We start from the raw sequence: 23,529 nt of genomic DNA on the forward strand, positions 1-23,529 counted from the left end.
AGGTGAAGTACGCTACTCTGATCCAGTCCTGCCTGTCCATAAACCTGTTAGCACATCCAACATGAAAGGAGCCTAGTCTTTCATTCTTGGTGGTCAGACATTTCAGGGAAGAAACTCTAGGAAAGTGTTATCTTTTACAGCAATACAAATAACCTGTGGATAAAGTACATTAGCTTTTCTAAAAGCAAGACTAGAAAACGCTCAAGAGGCAGCAGCACAAAGTAAAAACAGCTTCAGAAAGATACTTGCAACTCAGAGAACACAAAATTGAGTCAGAAATGGAGCAGTATGCTGCTACATTACAATATAGAGCTGAATATTAAAAGCATCTAGAAACTCTGTAGTCCCTGATGTGGTTAGTTGTTTACGGTGTATTCCTTAGATAGCACTTCTACTCCACCGCTACAAAAGTCAAATTTAAAGTTTCATTCAGACTTGTATAACAATGTTACTCACTCAGACCCTAAACAAGCCCTCTGCTGTGATCTGCCTCTTTTCACGTGATACACAAGCTGTGAGCAGCAGGGGACGCCCAACTTCAAATCCTGGTGTGGATGACTGTTTATGACCCTATTCTTTGACTATGATTAGGGTAAAGAGCACAATCCTTTGAACTAGAATGAAACAAGACATTAGTGTGTATAAAATTTAATAAAAATATTTGAACAAGGTATTGCAAAGATGAAAGTATTTACAACAGCTGCTAGAATATCCAGCATTTGAGCAGTTCATACACACGGCTCCAAACCATAAAAATGGTAACAGCTTTTGGACAATACTGCATGTGTTATATAAAGAAGCAAATCAACTTCAAAATCATTCAAGATCTGCCGTCAAGCTCTCTCTAAGCAGGTTCTGAGCTATTCTGGTAAACTAACCAGGCACAACAGAATAAGTAACTTCTGGACTCAGGTCAGCTAAACTCAACATGAGAAATACGTTTACATACAGCACGGATACAGGAGACAGACCGGCAGTAACATCAGTTAGATTTCTCTAGCGATGTAAGTAGTCATATGGTTTGCTGGTTTATCTGTAAGATGCACTGCCACACAGAGTGTTTCACAAAGTGAAATGACTGAAGACTGTTACTGGAGATGTAGAAACCATGCTAATCTAGGCTTGATCTTTCACAGCACCGAAGTGCAAGTCATCTTAGCAGATTGACCAAAAGAGTGTTCTTCCTTTTGCAGAGTACACTAACTTGATCACAACTTACTCTTAACATTCACAGGGACTTTCAGAGCTAAAAGTGACTGCTGTCAGAATATATCAAACTGGTGCTTTAGGATGGATTATATAAAACCAGGACATACTCATGCAGCATTATAATCCTAAAAGTCTTTTTGCTTCTTCACTCTGTGCCATGAGAGTTTCACTAGCATACTTCTGAAGAAGCTCCATCTTCTTTCGCCGTACAAGAGCTTCCTCAATCTGGAAGTATAAAAGTAAAACATACAGCTTAGTTGAGATGCTGAAACTCAGAACAGCCAGCTAGCAAAACAGGAAGGAGCACAAGAAATGAACAGTGAAAGTTAAGAGGCTTATACTGGTATAAAATTAGTGGAACAGAGGGAAGGGATACCATCAAGGGCCCTTGACAGGCTTGAGAGGTGGGCCCATACAAACGTCATGAAGTTCAACAAGGCCAAGCACAAGGTCCTGCATCTGCGTTGGGGCAATCATAAGCACAAATACGGACTGAGCGGAGAATGGATTGAGTAGCCCTGTGGGGAAGGACTTGGGGGTACTGGTATGCAATGGGGTATAGCAATGGTGCTGTAATTGTGGACAGTTCCACAGCATTTGCAAGAGAATTAAACAGTCACAGAGTAAAATCACTGAAGGAACAAAGTACGTATCTTGCAATAGCAAGAGCACGTCTGCAATTCAATTTTCTGATGTCTTACCTCCTGCTGAGTTGGCACTGGAACATGTGCAATAAATTTCTGTTGGCCTTCTTCACCTTCTTTTTCCTTGCCACCTTCCTCATCAGACTAAAAAAAATTAAATGACATTAAGTTTACTTTCTGAAGGAGTCAAACACAAATCTGCCAGAAGGAACCAGTGAAAAAATAAATGAGGATACAAAAACACAGAAAGTAGGTGAAAAGGACCAAACAACAACAGAATATGACACGCATTACATTCAGATCCTAAGGTCCTAGACATTTTCAGAATTGTTGCTTTTCTTCTTCATATGGCTTTTCCTCTGTTGTGGAAATAATATGAACATAAGGCCACAATCTCTACTTTCCTATGTAACTCTGGCTATAATAGCAAAGCTATAAACAAAAGAGGAGCTAGCCAATCAAGAAGAAAGCAAGTGCCTTAAAAAATATAAAATATACGCACCGTTTCCCTGTATAGATCTATACTGCCTTTCTCATGCCTAAGAGATGGGCTTATGAACCACAAAATAATACAAACAAAACAAGATACAGAAGGAATAACCAGTTTTAACTTACGGACTACCTCCTTTTCATTCTAGTGATAAACCCTCTTGGGTATGGACTAAGGAATAAGAACTGGCTTTCAGTATCCCTTTTACAGATCTCAGAGCACACTGGGAATATCTTTCATTTCCCTTACTGCCTCTGGGTGCAGGAAGAAGAAAGAAGCAAGTAACAGTGATGACTGCAGCATCAGCAAAACCTTGTTGTATCAAAATTCAACTGTGAACAAACCCCTGAACATTAAATGGCTTTGCTATAAATTGATGGCCTGAAATTTACTACACAAAAAAACTATTTGTATTATTACAAATTGTGCCATGGGAGGTTTAGGCTGGATATTAGGAAAAATTTCTTCACTGACAAGAGTTCAGGCATTGGAACAGGCTGCCCAGAGCTGAGGCATTGGAACAGGCTGCCCAGGGAAGTGGCTGAGTCACCAGCTCTGGAGGTACTCAAAAGACGTGTAGATGTGGTGCTCAGAGACATGGTTTAGTGGTAGACTTGGAAGTGCTAGGTTAAGGGTTGGACTTATCTCAGAGGTCTTTTCCAACCTACATGATTCTATGATTCTATTACTGAAGTAAGATCATACTTAGAAGTGTGACTCAACAGTGCTGGTAACACACTACCGTACAAGTACCAGCAGTCCAGGCAATGACAGTTAATCACAAGGTCTCAGCTAACCGTTAGTTGTTTCCCTCTAGCAAAACGTCTTTCCTATCTGCCAGCTTTCATCATTCTGTAAACTTAGACCAAACATACTTATCTACTAATATATTTTTTTAAACTAAACAGGGACAACTGAACAGGAATTTAGGCAGAGGGAAGGGCAGAATTCAGCAGGAGAGAGGTTCTCAGCAAAATCTCTCTTCTTTCATAAGGCTGCATAGAAGACACATGAAATGTAACATCACCTTAACCATCACATACCTCATCTTCATTGACAGCATAGATATTTACTTCCTCCTCCTCCTCCTCATCACCTCTCGCAAGTCGTGCCTCTCTCTCCATTTTCCATTTTTCCACTGCTTCTGCTATAACTGTTCAGCAAAGGAAAAGAGCAAGTGTATGTGAGAACAATTTAAAGCAGCATGGTCCGGCTGTAGCTCCAATTTCCTCAACAGCAGTCCTGCAACAACTGAAGCTAGAGTTCCTTTGATTTGTCTCTGATTTCCAAAGCTTTTTTTTTTTTTCCAAAGACTTAAACTTCTCAGTTAAATCCTCTACATCTGTAATATGCACTTACTGTCGAACTTTGATGTCAATGCTGTCTGAGCAAAATCCAATGTTAGTAAGTAGCACACTGTCACAGTACTAACTGGGGTACATTTTAGATTCTGAGTGTCATGGATAAACATCAACTGACCCTGTTAACACAAAAACAGGGAGCCACGTGACCAGGGTAAGTGACTTCGGCTTTCCACCATGTCAGCAGCTACAGGAATCCTGGTCACCATGTAGGTAATTAAATATGATTACGCTCCATGGAATGACCACCCACACAAGTACTTTTCATCTCAGAGTGCATTTCTTGCTTATTTTGTAGCATGCTTCCAATTCTGTAGCTCACTGCTAGCTAGGACCGTTTAGGCTGTCCTGTCTTCATTATGCAACTGAGAGCTACTAAGAGCTCGAACACAAGTTTTAAGAAGCTTCATCAGTGACAACTTAAGTGCCTAAAAATTGTAGGAAAGTGCAAAACTAATGCAACTAAGCAGTAGAAATGCCTACAACTATACAATTCAACAGTCATTCCCCTTGGCTCCCGAAGTGAACATTAAAATGGTCTCCCTAAGAAAGCAAGATCTAACCAGTGGCACATGACTGTGTTTTGTGTGGTTTCTTAACAGAAAAGCTACACAAATTAAGAAGTTTTTTTTCAATACTTCATTTTACAACACTTTAACTCTTCTGATCACATGTAAAAGTCACAAGAACCTAGATAACAAGTGACCCAAAGGGAATCTTAGATATTATGTACTGATGATACTGGGTGAAAAAAAAAATGACATTCCTTGCAATGCACACTGAGAGACAAATTCAGGGTTACGCTAGCCACATTAACTCGAACCAAGGCTCTTTTATACAGTTCCCCCCACCCATTTGCTTCATTTCCATGTATTGGTTCTGCTAGCATCTCTACCTCTACCCTTATTATTTCAAGTAGCACAATCACCAAAGATGATAATTTTCTTCAGTAACCATGCTACCTCTCCTGCCTGCGGTTAGCAGGATGTGTGAGACAAACACTGAGCGAGATACCTTTCTGGCAACGCACACAGCTTCCCTTCCTATGGCATCAACTGTCTGTCAGCCAGCTACTGCTCACCTGGGTTAAAGCTCCAAGCTACGCTGCAGGACACAGGTAAGTGGAGTATGTCATTTTTTTCCTCCTTCCTCCCTGTCCTATACCTAGCCAATAAGTCACGAGGCTCTAATACACCACAACAGTGTGAAGATCTCATCATTGAGGAGGGGTAAGTGTAACAAGTAGATGACCATATCAAGAGCCACTAAGTATTACAAACAGTTAAGCTCAACCTACTTAACAAGTCACATTCTGCAGTCTCCTTTAAACTTTTTTCCTAGTTCTGAAGAGATAGTCATACACAAAAAGGAGCACTAGGAAATGGCAAAACTATTCAAGAAAAAAAATGATCTTCTCATCTGCTGTGTTTTGTGGAAAAACCTGCCAGGACCTTTTCATGTGGAGCAATGAGGATCTGCCTCCAGTTGAAGCATCAATAGAAGGTATTATAAAACAAACATACAAAGCAAATAGTAACAAATTGCCAGGATCAATGAGTGCTCACCTGAAATGCTAAAACAACTATTTACAAAACAGCTAAGCTCTTGAAGGTGTAGGGTCTCTTGCTTAAAACTACACAAATACCAGATGGCAGAAACAGTGCTGGATTTTAAAGAGGGTTCAAAGAACTCAACTGATAATTCTGATGTCTTTACTGGGCAAGTCAGTAGGAACAAAGCTGGAGAATAAGGTGGCAGATATAAATAAGTATCATCTATTGCAAAAGTATTCGTTTCAAAGGGGAAATTTATTTATTAACAATATGAAACCACTAACAGTTGTAAAGATGAAAGACACCTCTTAAGTGCCCCTCACCCCATCCTCCAGAAATGCTTACACAATTGTGATTTAAGTACCTACGTGCCAGCTATGCACAAGTTATCCATGGGAAAAAATAATAACTTCAAAGTTCATCATCTCTCCTGCTTGATCTAATTTAATGTTCAAAAAGACCTTGAATCACCTACAAAACATAACTCGACACACAGCCAAATCTAGGAATGGAACAGTGACAATCACTGATAAAATGTAATTGTCACTGTAAAGAAAGAGTTTGCGGTGGACTTACATCTTAAATGCTATGTGTAGTTCTGATCACCTCCACTCCGTATTTCAAGGAACAGCATAATTGGAAAAGGCTTAAGAGAAGAGTGACAAAGATGTTCAAAAATATGAAACCATTTCCATACAGAGAAAAGGACGTGTACGTTGGAGTAAACTTTTCATGCCTGCACAAGAAACTGGGGGATGAGATATTAAAATTAGTTTTAGTAGCCTGAAGAGGAACTCTATGTTTTCTCTTCAACAGAGTACCAAGGGAGCATCAGTTCACCTTAACTTGAGATTTAAACCAAATCAAAGGCAGCTACTACTCTTCAGAAGGCCATTCATCTGACAAGCTCCTAGCAGCCATTGTATCTAGGGGAAAGGATTACAGACAAATGCCACCAGGAAGAAAAAACACACCAGCAATTAAATACAAAATAACTACTCTGGTAGTAACTACTCTCTTCTCTTTCAAGGCAGAGAAGCTCATCCACTAACATTTACAGATGCTAGCAGATGTGCTGGATCTGGGCAAAAGTGGAGTATTTCAAAGAAAAGATGGGAATGTGTGCAAGCTGGAAGTGGGAGAACTGACTTCTTTGGTCCTTCTGTCTTCTCCAGTAAGACCAGGCAAGACTGTTGCTTTGTTACAGAACACTATAGTGGGTAAAAAAGTGCACGTCATTCAAAAGATGCATTTGGTTGGGACTTGACTGACAGTATGGGACATGAGAAGTGTCATTTTTTTTTTTAAATGAAAGTAAGAACTCTGAACTTTTTTTTTTTTTAACTGCCTATTCTGGAACTGTGGGTCTCTGGCTGAATTAGGTCTCTCCAAGAAAGAGGGTGCTAGATACAGAATGAGATTTTCTAGAAAACGCAGCCATGAAGTAATACACACGTAAAAGTAAACATTTTTGTTATTACTTCAAAAGAGTGGCTTTTCTCTATGTTAAAGGTTACCAGGACATTCTAATGTCTACACATCTAAGAAAAAGTAGATGACTATTCACAGAGGTTTTTGAATCTTGCATACCTTTCTTTTCGTGTTCTTGTTCCAGTGGCTCCAGAATACCGTCATCTTCATCTCTGTAGCCATAGTATTCGGCATCAATGGATTTCATAAGCTCGGCTCGAGTTTTTCGGGGTGGTGGAAGGGCTTGAAAAATACATGCCTGTCATTCATAAAGTCAACCCTAATAGCTTGCAGTGCATTCCTGACCCCCACCAACCTCACAGCGACTATAACTACCACAATGATCTAACTATCACTGGATGATCTGAACTGCTGGCAGTATCAGTACTGATATTTTACGCTGGCCTGCACAACCCTGATGCTTCCTATCACACAGTTGCTACCATCTAGCAACTCTACACTCTGTCATGCATTTTTCTCCGTGTACTGGGGTCCCAGTAACGAGCAAGACTATTATATGAAAGAAACTAGAAAACTGGCCCAGGCTGCCGCAGATCATGTAGTACCTCCCATAACTCCTGAGACAGCAAACAAGACAGAGCTGATTCAGTAGACTTGCCTCATTTTCAAGTCAAAGTAATTCTCATTCTATGACAAGTCAACACAGTTTTACCTACTTACAGCTAGATTTTCTTATTATGACACCTGATTCCTGCATCTAAAATTATGTTCAAATTTCTATCTTTTTTTTTTTTTTTTTTAAAATTAGTTCCTATAGCGCTTACCATAAAGTCAACCTGCTATGCTGGAAGGTTTCTATAGCGTATTAGTACTTACTATTTTGAACTCACAGTAGAAAACAGTTTATTCTTTTTTTATGCTTCTTTTATTAAGCTGTAAGGAGTCAAAGGTGCTCTTTGTCCAAAGAAATAGCATTTAATTAATTTCTTGAGTTCAGTGCTTCATGTAGTTGATCTAAGACACAGGCCAGGATATGTAGTTACTAGCATTCCCTACGTACTATAGTAAATAGTCTAGTAAAACTTACTGTCTAGTCTGAGTGGTATCTCAAAAAAATACTACTATACAGATTTGTATCTAGGAAGAGTTATTTACTTACGCTCCTTTTCAAAAAGCTCTCTAACTCCTGGTAAATCCTTTGCAGCTCCGAAGTATTTGTAACCTCTGTTTCCTGGAACTTCTTTCCCTTCATGATCTAACATTCTTGGTCCAATCCTCTGAAAAATAAACAGTTAGTTGCTTTATGTTTTATTCCTCAATAAAAATAGGCATCTTAATAGGTTAAAGGATTGAGAAAGGAGATAAGCTTTATCAGTTCAAACAACCGTACAAGTAAAATGCCCTCAAAGCTCATCTTTATACAGTCTCTACTTTTACTAGAAATCACCCAGTTAAAACAACAATGAAAACGATAAAGTACCCATACCTGATTCACTTTGACAGAATATCTAAAGCCTTCTTACTGTCTGTACTATTACGTTCAGGTATCCTGTAAATAAGCACTACTAAATCTAACAATAAACACACTTTTGATGTTTTAGCAAATGAGAGCTAGTCTCCTTTCATTTTCAGCAGTAACTAGGTGACCCAAGTAGAAACCTTTCTACAGACTGATAAGGCACGGAATCAAATAAAAGCTTACCGATGGATAAAACCAGAACACTGCTGTACACATTTAACAGGAAGGTAAGACCCCTCAAACCAGCACTCCAAATGAAAAGTCAAATTTGCTCATCGTGGAAACAAATGTTAAATCACATTAGAAGAAGTATTTAGGGATTAAATAAGGTTCCTCTCTAATAAGCACTGGCCAAATAATAGTTCACTAAATGTTGCACAGATTTTTCTCATTATTCACTTTAGTTGTAAGCAGAACCACCATGTAGTGCAAAACAATCTGCACTTACAGCATAGTCAGGACCTCCTAGCTCCCTTATTCTGACTTCCCAGTGTCCTTTTTCCCTGAGAAGTTTGTTTATTTCATCGTTCAGGTCCCGAATTCTGAATTCGCCCAATCCAGCTGTTAAAGGGAAAAGAAACAAGAAATTAAGCAACTTACTAGAGGCGTATTGCTCACATGGAATACTATGATCCCCTGGTTAGGACCAGAGATTCAAACAGATAAAATTTAATTAGAAAAATCTTACCGTTTTGAATCTGTGCCACTTTCTTGGAAATTTCACCAATGATCTAGTTAAATAAGAACACAGAAGTGAATTTCTCCATTAAAAAAAAAAAAAAAACACAAAAGAACACCACCTACCCACAACCAACTAGAAAACCCAGAAAGGTCCTTCTTGAAGTTGTCTTTTTGATCCAGAAAGTGGATCTGAGACTAACAATTTCAAATATCAACATAGATTTTATTTGGACTAACATAGTACCTCAAAGGCTTAAAATACATGCAATTATTTTGCATCAGTTATCATAAACAATCAAATTCCTAATAAGTATATCCAATAGCTTTGCCCCTGACTTTTCAGGCAAAGAAGGGAAGAGAGGAATGTCCAACAGGCCAGCCCTATGATGAGCTGGCAGGCTCAGTGAACGCCGTTTACCTTTGCTTTAGCAAGCCTTTCAGTGCCATTTCAATACCAATACTGGCTGGACAAGCCAGAATCAAAAGCCTGTGACGCACAGGACAAAGTTCAGCTAGCAGATAACTACTAGTGACACCCCTCCAGGGTCAGCATCATTTAAAGTTTCTAACAGCCTGGATGCACTCTTGGAAAGGTCACAATGAGACGAGATAGGGGGAGCAAAAGCTGCTGAGGGACTTGGATAGGTTAGAGAATGGGTCTACAGAGTTCCACAAAGTTCCTGAAAGAAAAGGCAAAGCCTGCATCTGGGAGAATAAGCCCATTTAACAGTCCAGGCCAACTGCTGAATGACCTGAAAGCAGCTTCTGAAGAATAAGCTGAACAAAAAGCTCAACAGGAGTCAATGATACAACACTGCAGGCTAACCTCAGGCTAACAGGCTAACCTCACACTGCTCTGGGTTAGCAAGAACGTGGCCAGCAAGTGGAATTGGTTCTTCCCCTCTATTTGCCGCTTGTGAGATCACACCTCGAGTACAACATACACACGATGAGGGCTGGAGCACACGACACGCAAGGAAAGGCTAAGAGAGAGATGGGTTTGGTCAACCCTAAAAAGAGAAGATGAAGGGGGAACACCCTATTGGTGTCTTCTGGAGGGTATAGAGAAAACAAAGACAGGCTGTTGGAGAGGTGCATGCCAATAGGACAAGCAGTGACAAATTCAAATTGGACCAGGGAAATTCTGAGTACTGTCACAGGAAAAAAAAATAATTAAAAGGGCTGTCAAACACTGGTACAGGGGCCAGAAGTTGGGGAATCCCAGTCCCATGAGATATTCAAAAGTCAACTGGACACAGCCCTGGGCATTGCAATGTGGCTGTACCTTCACTGAACACGTGTGGTGAACTGTATGATATTCCTGTCTAAATTAAACTGTCATTAACTGTCAATATACTGAAGAAGTCTGAAAAATTTAGCACGTCTGTTTTAGACAGCCTGCTTACAAAAGTTCAACCTGCTACAGAATTATAAAGATCTATTCACATTACCTGTCGCCTCCATTTCTCAGCTTTAGGCAATTCATTACACTCTGATGCAAGGAAAGGTCTTCGCTCCTGTTAGACAAAAAAAACACACAATCTATCATCAATATGGTCACAGCATTTCATGCAAACTGTTTCTTGATTAAACCTAAACTATGCTACCAGCATCCAGTACCTTCTGCTCCCACCAATTTTTAATGGGTGGATAAAAAATGACTACTTACAGACCTGCCAAATTAAACTACCACAGAATACTGTAAACTACATAATCCCACTTTATTCAAAACAAAACGTGTCACCTAATCCTTCATATCACTACACAGATGAATAATGTTTCATCTAGGACAGCTGCATTCATATAATTTTCAATATACTAGCATCTAAATAAAATCCACTATTTTCCAAGCAGCTGTTAAGCTCGGGCCTTTCTTTCTCAATTACAACTACCTAAATTCCATAACTTTTCTTCAGGATGTTTTCATTTTGTACTCTCCCAACTACTGTTAATTAAAACCACTTTTTTCCCCCAACCTTCACAATTTCATCTTACCTCTAGTACCGCGTGCAATTATTTTGTCCCTTTCCCTACAGTACTTCCACAGGTCAGCCCTTTATATATATAAAAAAAAAAAAAGCCTTCCTTCACATAGCATACCAGAAACTGTCCCATTTTACGTGTAAAACATCTCTCCTTACAGAGCGAAAACAAGACACTTGAATTTCCAGAATTTCTTTGCCAGTTACCAAAGTTAAAAATTATAAACCTGTCTAAAAAAAATTGAGAACACTCTGATCCCTACATAAATATTCTTGCAATTTGAGTTATGATTCAGTGAAAAACGTACAGAAACATCCAGAGAGAGTTGAAAATCGTTCACTAAGGTTCTACGTGGGTTTAGGGGTGCTATTTCTTGCATTACAATATGTATATATTTTTTAATGTCTAAAATGGGCTTACCAAATTTGTAAATCTGATGCCAATTCCAGCTCCCAACCCTCCCCCTCCCCAAAAGCGCCATAAGAGCCAAGACAATTATGATCAGATGCAGACATCATGTGTTGGTTTAATAACATGCCACTATTGTCACATGCAAGCCTCGAGTTCAGAAGGATCCTGAAGACCCTCTGTTCCATGGTTATTACTTCGTTAGAATACTACCATAAGCAATTGTTATTTACCAGTATTTTAAGCAGTTATTTAAGAAAATTCTGTTTACCATTTCTCTTTTGTGTCATCGTGAAACACAGTCCCTACTTTAACTGCTTTCCGGATGACTAATGTCAAGCTCCTATACGACTCTTGAATGCAGTGCATGGTCTTTCTGGAAACTGTTACACAGGTGTGCACATGGCTTGCATTCCACCCTTCATCAAAGCTAACAAAGCTTTAGTTTTTTACATCATACCTTAACTTTTCCTTCCTCAAGCTGAGCTTGACGAAATCTTGCCAAGGCCGTCCTAAAAAAAAAAAAAAAAAAAAAAAAAATGGAAGGAAGCAAATTTACTTCTATACATCTACACCTCAACTGCAGTAAGTTCTTTTTTTTTTTTATATTACAGACTTAACGAACGTTAAGAAAACTTAACGTTTTCTCCATTCTGTAGAAAACGAAATGCATTCATTGACTAGCTCTTCTGACTACCAACTTCTACAACACTAGAAATCCTCAGTGATTAATTTCTTAGACAAACCCTGGCAAGCAACTAATTAATTTTTCTATTTAACATATTCCAATGTGTTAGATATTACCAGCAAAAGGATGACAACAAGTTACAAACACAAGCATAAAATGTACTTATCTTAGCATCAAAAAGCAAAAAAAAAAAAAAAAAAACCTTCATTGAGGGCAGCACCTTGCAATCACGCTTATTAAAATGTCTAAAATATTTCAAGTCTCTTACAACTAAGCTGAAACTATATAGACCCCATTTTTTTAATGCATGGTTTTATTTATTTACAAAACATTTAATAGTTATGTTAAAAAGCACAAACCAACTGAGAGAGCACTTAACACCTTCTCTTTAGCTTCATATCTGTACTCTGCATGTAAGACAATTATCTAGGGCTCCATCTACTGTTAAGGAGCAGAGAAGCATTTCCAGAATGAAATACTGCACCATTCAATTCAGTGTCTAAGGTGCACTGGGTTGTATCACTGTACGAGAGCACCTCACAAGGTACTACATAGCTGTAGTCCCTTCAGTCTCTCTTTGAATTACTATTACAAACTCAACAAATATTTCAGTGAAATAAATGCAAAACAAATACATTAATGAGCTTCTAATTTAGTAGTTTTAAATATGTGGTCTGAAAACCTTCTTGAAAAGATACTTTGGAAAGACAATAGGAGAATTAAGATATTAAAGACTGATTTTGCTCAAGGCCCTCCCAGGCAAAGGTTATACCTAAACCCACGCTGACAGATGCCTGTCTAGCCTGTCCCCTCTGTTCCAAAAATGGAAACTGCCTAAAACCATAGTGAAATGTTAGAACAACTTCCATGTTTATTATCCAGCCCTGCTGCAGTTTCTGTACTGGACTGGCTGGCACAGCCAGCAGCACTGCCCAGCACAGTGCTGCAAGCTCCTCAGCACCAGGTTCCTCCTTTACAGATGGCTCATGTCAGAGAACGGTTTGGGTTGGAAGGGAACCGAAAGCCCACCCAGTCCCAACCCCTGCCATGTGCAGGGACCCCCCCCACCAGCCCAGGCTGCCCCCAGCCCCATCCAGCCTGGCCTTGGGCACTGCCAGGGATGGGGCAGCCACAGCTCCTCTGGGCAGCCTGGGCCAGGGCCTCACCACCCTCTGGGTGAGGAATTTCTTCTTTGTATCTAGTTTAAATCTACCCTCTTTTGGTTCTAGAGTGTCACTCTTCGTCCTATCACTGCACCCCCTGACACCGAGTCCCTCCCCAGCTCTCCTGCAGCCCCCCTTATGCCCTGGCAGGCCGCTGCGAGGTCTCCCCGGAGCCTTCTCTTCCCCGGGCCCAGCTCCCTCAGCCTGTCCCTGCAGGAGAGGTGCCCCGGCCCTGCCAGCCCCCCGCCTTTACAGCAGCCCCGGACCCGCCGCTCAGCGCAGAAAGCCGCGCTCAGAGCAGGGGGCTTGGAGCAGGCCGTGCAAACCGGGGGCAGCCGCCGAGCCGCGGGCAGGGGGGAGCTGCCTCCGGGGGGCGGCGGGGAGCTGAGGCCCGGCCGGCCCGCACGCCGCACTCACATGGCCTTCTCCGCGTTGCGAGCCTGAAAGAGAGAAAAGAGGCGCGTTAGGGCCGGCGTTGCCCCAGGAAGCGGGGAGGCCCCGGCCCCGGCCCCGGCCCCGGCCCCGGCCCCGGCCCCGGCCCCGGCCCCGGCCCCGGCCCCGGCCCCGGCCCCGGCCCCGGCCCCGGCCCCGGCCCCGGCCCCGGCCCCGGCCCCGGCCCCGGCCCCGGCCCCGGCCCCGGGCTCACCATGGCGCCGCCACGAGCCGCCCGCCCGCTGCCTGCCGCCTGCTCCGCTCCGCTCCGGAAGCAGCCGCGGCGCCGGCCCGGAAGCGGAAGCACGCCCCGGCGGGCCGGGCGGGGCCGCACGGCCGGGGTCTCCGCCGCGCTGCGCCTGCGCGCCACGACCTGGTCCCCTCCCCCCCGGGTGTGAGGCGCTGGGGGAGCGCGGCGCTGCGGCGCCGGGAGCCCCGAGCCTCCGAACATCAAATTGCTCTCGTTTAAAAATGTGCACTTTCTGTATTACTTTTTTTTCCCCCGATGAAGATTGAGACTATATTAAGACTTAAATAAATTGAGACTTAAGCACCCGAGTACTAAAGAAGCCGTAGCTGCAAGACCTTCACAAGCACAAGCTTAAGTCACTAAATTCCACAGGAAAAGTGCCTTATGCAAGTCACAAGCACTGGAAGCCTTCATATACATATATGTATTTATATACATATGTATATAAAGCTACAGGTTAAGTTCCAAAGGCTTTCAGGCCTTTGTAATAACAAAATTCAAAAGTTTTGTGACTAACTATATACACACGTACATGTGGAACGTAGTTAGTCCGTGCTGACCATGCACGGACTATGCTGTGGTCAGCCCATACTAGCTGGGCGACCCCAAGGCAACCTAAGTGCTTCAACTATGGAATTTATACGGGTTTTGGCAGTCTAAAGCTCAAAGTACATTCATGTTCTTTATAGCAGCAATTAGAAATAAAATGAAAACACTCAGGCCAGAAAACACTCAGGCCAGAACACCTTCCCCACGCCTTAGTTTCACAAGAGATGAAAGGCTTTGTTCAGCATACAGCTGGACAGAAGGCAGCCTGCCAACGTGTGCGCAGCCTGCAGTAGCACTCACCACATCGTTTGGGTTTTGCACTCTGCAGAACCGCCCTCTGCATTTGTCAGACAGAAGCAAGTACTTGGATTTTGTACTGCTCCATCTAAGCAGCAAGAGTATTCACTTTACATGCTTCCAAGTAGCTTTCGCCAGCTTCCTTCCATCAATATTAGCAGTATTATCAGCGCACCCTTTCTAAAATCCTGCTCAGGTTGTCAGTCAAGTGATCTGGGCTCTGTTAACATTTTAAATAAAAGTACTAAGCACTATGTATTCTCCCTGATCTCCAGCCCAGGCTTTTTCTACAGGCTTTCAAATTTTCAGCCTGAGTTTTGATACTCAGGTGCCAGGTCCTGCAGTTTGGCCACAACCCCATGCAGCACTACAGGCTTGGGGCAGAGTGGCTTGAAATCTGTGCAGAGGAAAAGGAGCTGGGGTTGCTGATTGATGCTCACCTGAACATGAGCCAGCAGTGTGCCCAGGTGGCCAAGGCCAACAGCATCCTGGCTTGTGTCAGGAATAGTGCAGCCAGCAGGAACAGGGAGGTGATTGTCCCCCTGTACTCTGCTCTGGTGAGGCCTGCTTATACATGGAGTGTTGTTTTCAGTTTTGGGCCCCTCACTTCAAGAAGGACATCAAGGCCCGCACTGGTGAAGGCTGAAATACTGCTAGCACATCAGTAAACTACTCCAGGTTGTGTTTGAAATGTGCTGTACCTCTAACAACTTGTGTGCCTTTGACAACTTCGAAGTGGAAGAAGTACTTTATCGGCATCAGCTGAGATAGGTAGCAAGCCCCCCATGAGAACACAAACCATTCACATAAACCATAGGCAGATAAGCAATAGTCTGGAAGAAGGACTACATACCCAATGTACGTACAGTCTGATGCTAGAGGATGGAAATTTAACATAAGATAGAACAAAAGAGAAGTCCAAACTGAACTTTTTACACCTCCACATACCCCTTTTTAATATGTTATTTTGCACTGTGTACATGAAACCAAAAATAAACAAAAGGAACTTTAGCCAAACTCCCCTTCCTCCTCCAGCTTTATTGATAGTTTAAAATTACATTTTCTATGTTCTAGGACTTCAATTGCTTTTACCATCTTACTTTAAAAACTGATTACAAGCAAATGAAACTCAGTTGTCTAAGTGATATAGTATACAAAAATAACATCTTGATTTCTGTGAAAATGCATTTATTTGCAACTCCTGAATAGCTCCAAATTGTATATGCTATGAGCACTGATGTCTGGGTTTCAGATTTACTTTGAAGTATTTATTCAAAAGCTTCCCATTACGTTCTGTATCTCCAACATGAACATTCATTGACTGAATTACTGTTATTTTAAGTTTATTCCTGATTTCTCTCTCTCTCTCATGGCCATTAACAGGCATGTGCATCTTGTTTATTTACTCCCACTCAGCTATATGCTCTAGGTAGGGCCTGATACAGATATTACTTGGTGTTAACAGCTACTGAGGTCAGACAATCCAAGGCCATTGTAATAAAATTAAAGTTATGAGGAAGTTTAAGACACTTCCAGAATTTCTTTCCTCCTGCATAGAATCGCTTCCATGTAACCCAGAGAGGGTTTGCTGGTCTGACTCAACTCTTCCCACTCATCAATCCCTATTCACCAGTGGCACGGAAAGGGGGTTCTTTAACAAAGCATTATACATAACACCTCTACCAAACTAAACATAAACATTTTTGTAGTTAAATGCAGAAAGTTGATTTTTCCACCCCTTTCCTCCTTTTACACGGCAAGTAAAGCTCACTGGCCTGGGAGTAGCCTCTATCTGCCAACCTTTGGCCAGTGAAGAGGATTCAGAGAAAAATAATACAACCATCAATCAGAAAAAGGAGGGGCGACAAAGGAAAATAATTAGGCTGTAGCTTCAATTGTGCATTCCCGTGCAAGGTGCCCTGACTCGCCGCAGCGATAGCAGTTGACTTCACTGGTCTTGCTGCAGTTGATGGCTACATGGCCAGTTTCACCACACCTGCAGGAAAAAAAGAATTAAAATATTAAGATTTGATTCCAAACCACCCAGACAAGTTACTGTTCTGCCAACCATGCTGGCTACTTTGATTTCATGCAAGACTCGTTCTGTACTCAAGACTTCTGCTTCAGTGTTCTCATGTTCTTCCACGAGGCATGAACCAGGAACCACTCCTCAACTGATCAACCAACTTACACTGATCACTGTATATGCCAAAACCACAGTGCACCAAACAGACTTTACTTATTTTTGTCAGGTTTTCCCTGTTCTGATGCTTCTCCTGTTTAGCTTTGTTTGAAGCGTAACTGGCTTTAACTCAGATACACCACATTTTCCCTTCCTCCACAGCAGGAAGTCTTGGTGGTGGTGAAAGATACTGCACTCATGAGCATGCTGTAGCTGGTACAGGCACAAGCAGCATTTTGAAGCCAGCTTTTCAGCTGCTTCTCAACTTTGAGTATTAGTAGATGCTCTTACCTATAGCATTTCACTTTGGTGCAGTCTTTTTGAATGTGTCCAAACTCTCCGCAAGAATAGCACTTCTGCTCATCTGCATGGTCACAGTCACGAGCGAGATGGCCAGGTTTGCCACAGTTGTAGCAGCACTGCTCTCTCTCCCTCTTCGGCTCCTTGCAGTCCTTCGCAATGTGGCCACCTCTACCGCAGTTATAGCAGGCTTCCACAATAAGAAAAACATACCAAACAAGACTATAAAACCTTGGTAGAGTGAAGTGTAGCATGCTTCTAATGAAGGACATTTACTCTGCTTCCAGTGAATTATGAGATCAGTGTACAACAGCCTTCTCTTCAACCACAGATCTCTGTCCATGGAATTGAAGAGATAGAATATTTAGTGATACTTACCATCCTCCTGAAGATCACAGTCCTTGGCAAGATGGCCAGACTCACCACAGCGGTAACAGATGTCCGGCAGAGATGAAGACATGAACTGGAAGCCTGCTTGAAATGGGTAACAGGAGAAAAAAGGCTTAAGAATATTCTTAACTTAATCCCTAAGAGTTAATCAAGGACACTGGCAGCTGAACTGACAAATCAGGTTTAGTCTCAGAAGTCCTTGCATAATTCTTATGCAGACTTAAGGACCAGGTAATTTTATCACCAATTTACGTCTCAGCCTCTGATCAGTTGAAGTCAGTGTTTTACACAGCACTGAGAACAGACAGCTAGAGACATCTTACTGTACATATAAACAGAAAACCATAGCAATCACTTACCTCTGCCACGGCTTCTCATCCCACGGCCACGGCCAATCCCAGTTGGGCACTCCCGAGCCCAGTGGCCAGTACGCCCACACTTGAAGCACTCGTTGCTGCTCATGGTTGCAGATCACCTGCCTGAGGGGAAAAAAAGATAAATTTTTAGAACACTTTCCCTCCCCAAGCTAAGGGCTCAAGTAAGAGACATACCCATCACCTTAACACCCTTACTGTCACGCTCTCCTTCAGTAATACCTTCTTCCTCAACACTCAGTTAAACTAGAAAGCCAGTTACTTATCTCCGTTTCTTCCTAGTAGTTTCTTTCTGTTGGGAGTACCTGGCTGGCATCTACTTTTCTTCACTAACCAAACTACATTCTAAAAGCTCCTTGTAAGAGTAGGCTATATTACAGCTAAGGCCTTGAAGAGTGAGTTAGCTTAGTATCTGAAGTCTTTAGCTCTTTTATGATGTAAAGAGCAGTTATCTGACCTAAAGAATAGTCATTTCTCAGAGTTCACTTCAATATATTAACTTACATTTCAGGATACATACTTCACTCCTCAGTTTACATGGAAGAAAATGCTCAAGACATTTGGCTTCCCTAAAAGACATCAGACACTTGCCAGATATCTAGAAGGCTAACTTGGAAAACATTCTTAGAATGCTAGGGAAACATCGGATAGGCATGCCTGTCCATGACAGCACAAACCACTTTTGCCCATATTGGGGAATGGAGGAAGGCGTTTCATTGATCAGGAAAGTCAGTCTGCCACAGACCACTGAAGCAGCGGTGAGGATGCGGTAGGTTAAAGAGACTGCAGTCACAGTACCTTAGCTTGCCTAAGGTATAAAGCAATTAGGCATGACTTCTGGAACTACACACAACAGAACAAGTTAAATATTTAAATTGGATATTGTTTAAAGTGTGCCTGCAGACAAGTTTAAAATGCACTGGTTTATAAATACACACATTAAGCTGAATACTTCATATGCTCTCTCCCAATTCATTACACTTAACTCAATGGAAGTAGAATCATTAGCTGTATGTTTTGTTAGTGTACCTGATCCCCAAGCTATTCTTCCTATAACCCTACAACTTAGTGGTACAGAATGCTTTTTTTAAAAAAAATTTGAAGTTGCATACCAAAATAGTAAAGACTATTTTGTATGTTCCCATTGGGACACTTTCAAGTAAAAATATGAAACAATGCTAACAACCAGAACTGCTAGCCTATTCAAACAGAACATCTGTCAAACATCTCAAATTACCAAGAATATGAATGAGTAGCATCTTGAAGAAAGTCACAAAAGAAGCAGTAAGAACATCAAGACCTCAAGAAGAACCAGACTTAGCATCCTGACATTAAGAACTTCAATGGATATAGTATGTTTAAACATATCTATTTTTTAATTTACTCCATGCAGAACATTATTTTGGCTTTTTGATCACTTTTCCCTCAAAAAAATTCCTCTCTCCAGCTGCCTTCTGCACAGTGACCATCCATCCTTCCCACCACAATAAAAGCAGGAAAGTTTAAAATACATGAGATGTGAAGCTTAATACGCTACTTCTGTAACCCCACATCTACATTCCAACTGGATCAGATAATATTTGCTCTTAAAATGAAATTCTGCAATGAAAGGATGCAAACAGATCTTCAACAGATGTTAAGAATAAAACAGCTTTTTTTTGTATGAGCACTTGATTTTATATATAACTCAGCCTTTTCACATGCTAGCAGGTATTTACTGCTTCATCTGTGTTCAAAGTCTCTAACTTATTAGGACACCCAAGGGTGAAGAGCTGTCTACTACAGTGGCAGCAGCTGGCACCCGTGTGCTCTTGTTTAGGCCTGTTTTCATAGCAACCATGTTGACACAGCAGAAGAGGAAAAACACTGGCAAAGCTGACTGCAGAAGCTGGTCTTGACACAGTAATTGATGCTGCTTTTAATTTCCATGAGACAAAATGGGGTCTCCGATTTATATAGAGACATAGTCCCCACTCAACCTGCAACTCTTACAAGTCAACACATTACGATGTTATTTACAAGGCCTTGCATTACTGTCCCAAAAGAGTGGAACAGTACACCAACAGTTCCAGCCGCACTGGAATACATCTCTACAGATATAAGTAACAACTACAGAGTGGCACTCAAACCACGCACTAGGTATTACAGCATGATGTGACAGGATTAACTATCACCGGCAGTTACTTGTGTGCCTAACGTAACCACTCAGGTTAACGTACAGTAAGAAACAAATGTTTTATAGGTGAACTAAACCTCCTTCAGATATGCACTGGAGAAGCTTTTATGCCGAGATGTACCACCCACCTACATCTGTTGCCAGTCGCTACCTGCACAAGGGACAAAGAGCACAACACTCACTGCCCCAGAGGAATTTGAAAACAAGTTTTACATCTGACCCAAAATTGTCTCCTATTTTAAAGCCACTCCTTCAAAAAAAAAAACTGTTCCTCTTCCTCTAGTATTTATCAAATTGGCCAAGTAGGATTATGCAAACCGAGTAAGAAATCCAGAGGACAATAAGCAACAGTTTCTGCACAACTTGAACAGAAGATTCACTTTGCAACCTTTATCTTCAGAGGCCCGCTTTTTCCCTGCGCACAGACCTCTGAAGGCTACAGCTGCCACAAACATACGATCACAAAGCACAGCACTCATCTTCAGATACTTCAGGCATATGAAAGTACCAAACAGTTTGTCTGGACTTCTATTCACCAGTATTTTTGTGTTTAATATCTGTGTTCTTTGTGTAGAAGATCTGAAACTGAATGCAAGTTCACCAGCTGGAGGTGGATTCAGCTGATACTAGTTTTATTTATCCCACATTCTAAGAAACCTTATACAGGACAAAGTTCCTCAACAATGTAAACTGTTTAAAAAAAAGGTGGGAATTTAGTTTTCAGATTAAGCCAACACTTTTAATGAACAATATCCAGAAGAGGTTGGTTCCGTACAACAAGTCCTTAAATGGACACCCTCCAAGCAGTTTGGACACCATTTTTCAGTTACTTACAAGAAATAAGAATGACTAGAGTTTAAAAACCACTCAAGTTCAAGTTCTCCTCTGTTAGTCACTACTTCTTCACACTGGCATCACAGACAAGTTCTCAACAGTTCCTTTTATCTATCAAGGCCACCTTAAACAGGCCTTCTGCAATAAGGCTGCTTGTAGAGGTTGTTTTCTCTCAGTCACATCTATCAATGATTTCCATAGCTCAAACACAAACTCACTCCTCCCCTGCTTACATTCCAGAATTGTTCTGCAAGACAGACCAGAGGAGGCAGTGGCTCAACATAAGATTCCAAAACTCTGAGAGAAACACAAATCTAGCTGCCTCAAATCACACCTTTCTGCGAAGGCAGACATTCACCAGAACTCCTTGTACAGGCCTCCTTAACCGGAGTTTGAAGCTGAAATAAATCACTTTGCAACTATTTACTAAATCATGTCTTCACACACATTCAGAAATATCCCAGTCTGTTTTAGTAGCCGATCCAGACCAGGCAATGGAAAGAACTACCACTAATCTCCACTGTAATGCTATTTTATTGCTTTTGCTTTAGGTGCCATCTAAAAAAAGAAGTCTGCTATAACAGACAAAAGCAGAACTAACTTGGGCTCCTCACAGGAGGAACCTAAGCTATCCTCCAGAGTTTTAAAGAGAGGACAAACGAGTTCTTGGCAATTCACCAGTACACAACACTCACTCCAGTTATCTGAAAGAAATCTGACTGCAACCTACAAAAGTAGGTAACATGTTGAAGCTAGATTTACTCTGAACAACCCTGATCAATGCAACAGGTAGCAGAAGTTTCATCACAGGCAGCAGTTAAGTATTTTTGCCAGAACCTGTGCTGGTCCCCGCTACGACAATGGAGCTTTCCTATATGAGAAACTGCTAGGTAGAAAAGATCAGAACCACAAAACTGATGTCTCCCACGCTAAACACATTCTCTTTTGTCTCATTTAGGGAACCATCATGAATTTTATTTTAGATACATTTACTAAAAAACTGCCAGTTAATATCTTTACTTTACATGCACTTAAGGTCACATTTTACAACCAGGAAGTCATGGACACCTATGATCACAATTCTGAACAGGAGTTACTACCTCCTAGAGACAAGCGAATGAGTGGTCCTTTCTGCACAAGCAGTGGTTTATGTAAGGGACAGACTAAACCAGAAAGGAACATACAGGCAGCAGAACAACTTCCGGAGCAACAGAAAATAGTTGCAAGGACATTACTTAGACACCTCTAGATACAAGCGGTTCTTTAGAATTCAACAGCTTACTAACAGTTCAAGTCCAATGTAACAGTGGCAATTATATTTATTATACTTACCAAATGCTTCCTTTGATCTACAAGTATCACATCCATTTGATATTAATAGAACTTCACTCCTTCAAAGGAGGGACTAAAGAGAACCCACTGCTAAAACCAGCATGCTTATTTAAGAGCTCTTTAGCAAATCAGCTGTATCAAGGAGGCAAACACTGAGAAGTCAGCCATTTCTATCCAGGCTGTTGGTGACAATACCAAGCCCGAATGTGACAAGTCAGCCCACAGCCAGGCTGAAGACAACAAAAAACATTCGCAACAGCAGGCAGAGCTCTGCTTTTCCAAGAGATTAAGAAATGGAAAGGAGTACTGTCCGAAGTGTCAGCATTTTGTTTCAAAGGAGCAATCAAAATATTACTCATTTAAAAATAAATGCTACCCATAAAGGAGTTTATTTCCCAACAAGAATGTTTGAGGATTCCAGAACTCAAGACACGTGACTGTGACTGCGTACACAGAATTAGTGATGCTTCAGCCTCCAGCTTTTATTCTCAGAAGGAAAACATACATAGTTAAGTATTTTGACCACCAGGTAACAATACTTCAATTCCAGAAGGAAGCAGTTTGGAACTTCATGAAAACCTCCAGCAATTGAGAGCTGAGCCCTCAACTCCAGACCTCCTCAATACATTCCACAGGCAAACCTGACCGCCTGATTCAAGAATTCTGAACATTAACTAAAATTCAAGAACTTGGACCCCTTTTGAGAGGTTGAGAGGTCAGAAGCCAGGTCAAAAAGACACTAAAATTGAGGTACCTGAATCAACTTGTAGTTCTTGGACAGCTTTGTTGACTACAAATTGAAGACAGAGCTACAGAAACACTTCTTTTGGTTAACTTTTGTTCTTTCTGCCTACCCATACTCGCTAGCGTGCAGGCTGTGACAAACTACAGACTATTTACCAAATCGGCACATTCCGTTCTTCCCCTTTACATTCTTACTGCTGTCTGGGCAGTTTTAAAGTTTTAAACTTAAGTATGCAGTATCAGCAACGTGCAAACTTCATGTAAAAGCCAGTCCAGACATTAACTAAGTCAGTTAAGGAAAAAGAAAAGGCAGATTAGCCCTGTAAGTGGCAAGGTTCTCCTGCAACCCTAGGGAACTCGTTTAACTCTTCCCACTGTGGATGGGCAAAGGATTGCTTCTCTAGGCCAGTCTGCACTGAGGAAGAAAACATGGATCAGGCAACCCTAAGGGTTCAGCCACGGGCTCTAATTAACCGCTGAAACAGAAATAAAACGCACTATTAAATTTAATAATTCCTCGCGACGACTCTGCCTGCTGA

General features: G+C 41.5%; 2 protein-coding genes across 13 annotated transcripts in view; both read right to left on the reverse strand.

The window, feature by feature from the left end:
- Positions 1–632: 632 nt before the first annotated feature.
- Positions 633–14,028, reverse strand: ISY1 (ISY1 splicing factor homolog). The gene is made up of 11 exons (XM_083796455.1): positions 13,777–14,028; positions 13,548–13,570; positions 11,740–11,791; positions 10,340–10,405; positions 8,896–8,938; positions 8,656–8,768; positions 7,848–7,965; positions 6,848–6,970; positions 3,387–3,496; positions 1,911–1,997; positions 633–1,434 (listed from the first exon to the last, which is right to left on the reverse strand). The coding sequence occupies exons 1-11, from the start codon at positions 14,011–14,013 to the stop codon at positions 1,327–1,329; spliced, it is 1,080 nt and encodes a 359-aa protein (XP_083652581.1). The 5' UTR covers positions 14,014–14,028; the 3' UTR covers positions 633–1,326.
- Positions 14,029–15,676: 1,648 nt separating this feature from the next.
- The window catches only part of CNBP (CCHC-type zinc finger nucleic acid binding protein), a 73,311-nt gene continuing 65,458 nt past the window's right edge, over positions 15,677–23,529 (reverse strand). For 3 of the 12 annotated variants that reach the window (XM_083796462.1, XM_083796461.1, XM_083796460.1), the window contains 4 exons: positions 17,890–18,009; positions 17,519–17,611; positions 17,132–17,330; positions 15,677–16,654 (listed from right to left, as the gene is read on the reverse strand). In XM_083796462.1, the coding sequence (XP_083652588.1) occupies positions 16,537–16,654; positions 17,132–17,330; positions 17,519–17,611; positions 17,890–17,992 (513 nt within the window). In that variant the 5' untranslated portion in view covers positions 17,993–18,009 and the 3' untranslated portion in view covers positions 15,677–16,536. Of the gene's footprint in view, positions 16,655–17,131; positions 17,334–17,518; positions 17,615–17,889; positions 18,010–23,529 lie in introns of all 12 variants that reach the window. The other 9 variants (XM_083796470.1, XM_083796469.1, XM_083796466.1 and 6 more) reach the window with 3 other exon arrangements.

The sequence above is a fragment of the Anser anser genome, assembly GCF_964211835.1.
Source record: "Anser anser genome assembly, chromosome: 12".
NCBI lineage: Eukaryota > Metazoa > Chordata > Aves > Anseriformes > Anatidae > Anser > Anser anser.

Coding starts and splice junctions, on each gene's coding strand:
- ISY1 (XM_083796455.1), bottom strand. CDS start 14,013: ATGTTCGGAGGCTCGGGGCTCCCGGCGCCGCAGCGCCGCGCTCCCCCA. Junction 13,571..13,776: donor CGGCTCGTGGCGGCGCCATG/GTGAGCCCGGGG, acceptor TCTCTCTTTCAG/GCTCGCAACGCGGAGAAGGC. Junction 7,966..8,655: donor TAGGAGGTCCTGACTATGCT/GTAAGTGCAGAT, acceptor TTTATTTTTCAG/AGGATTGGACCAAGAATGTT.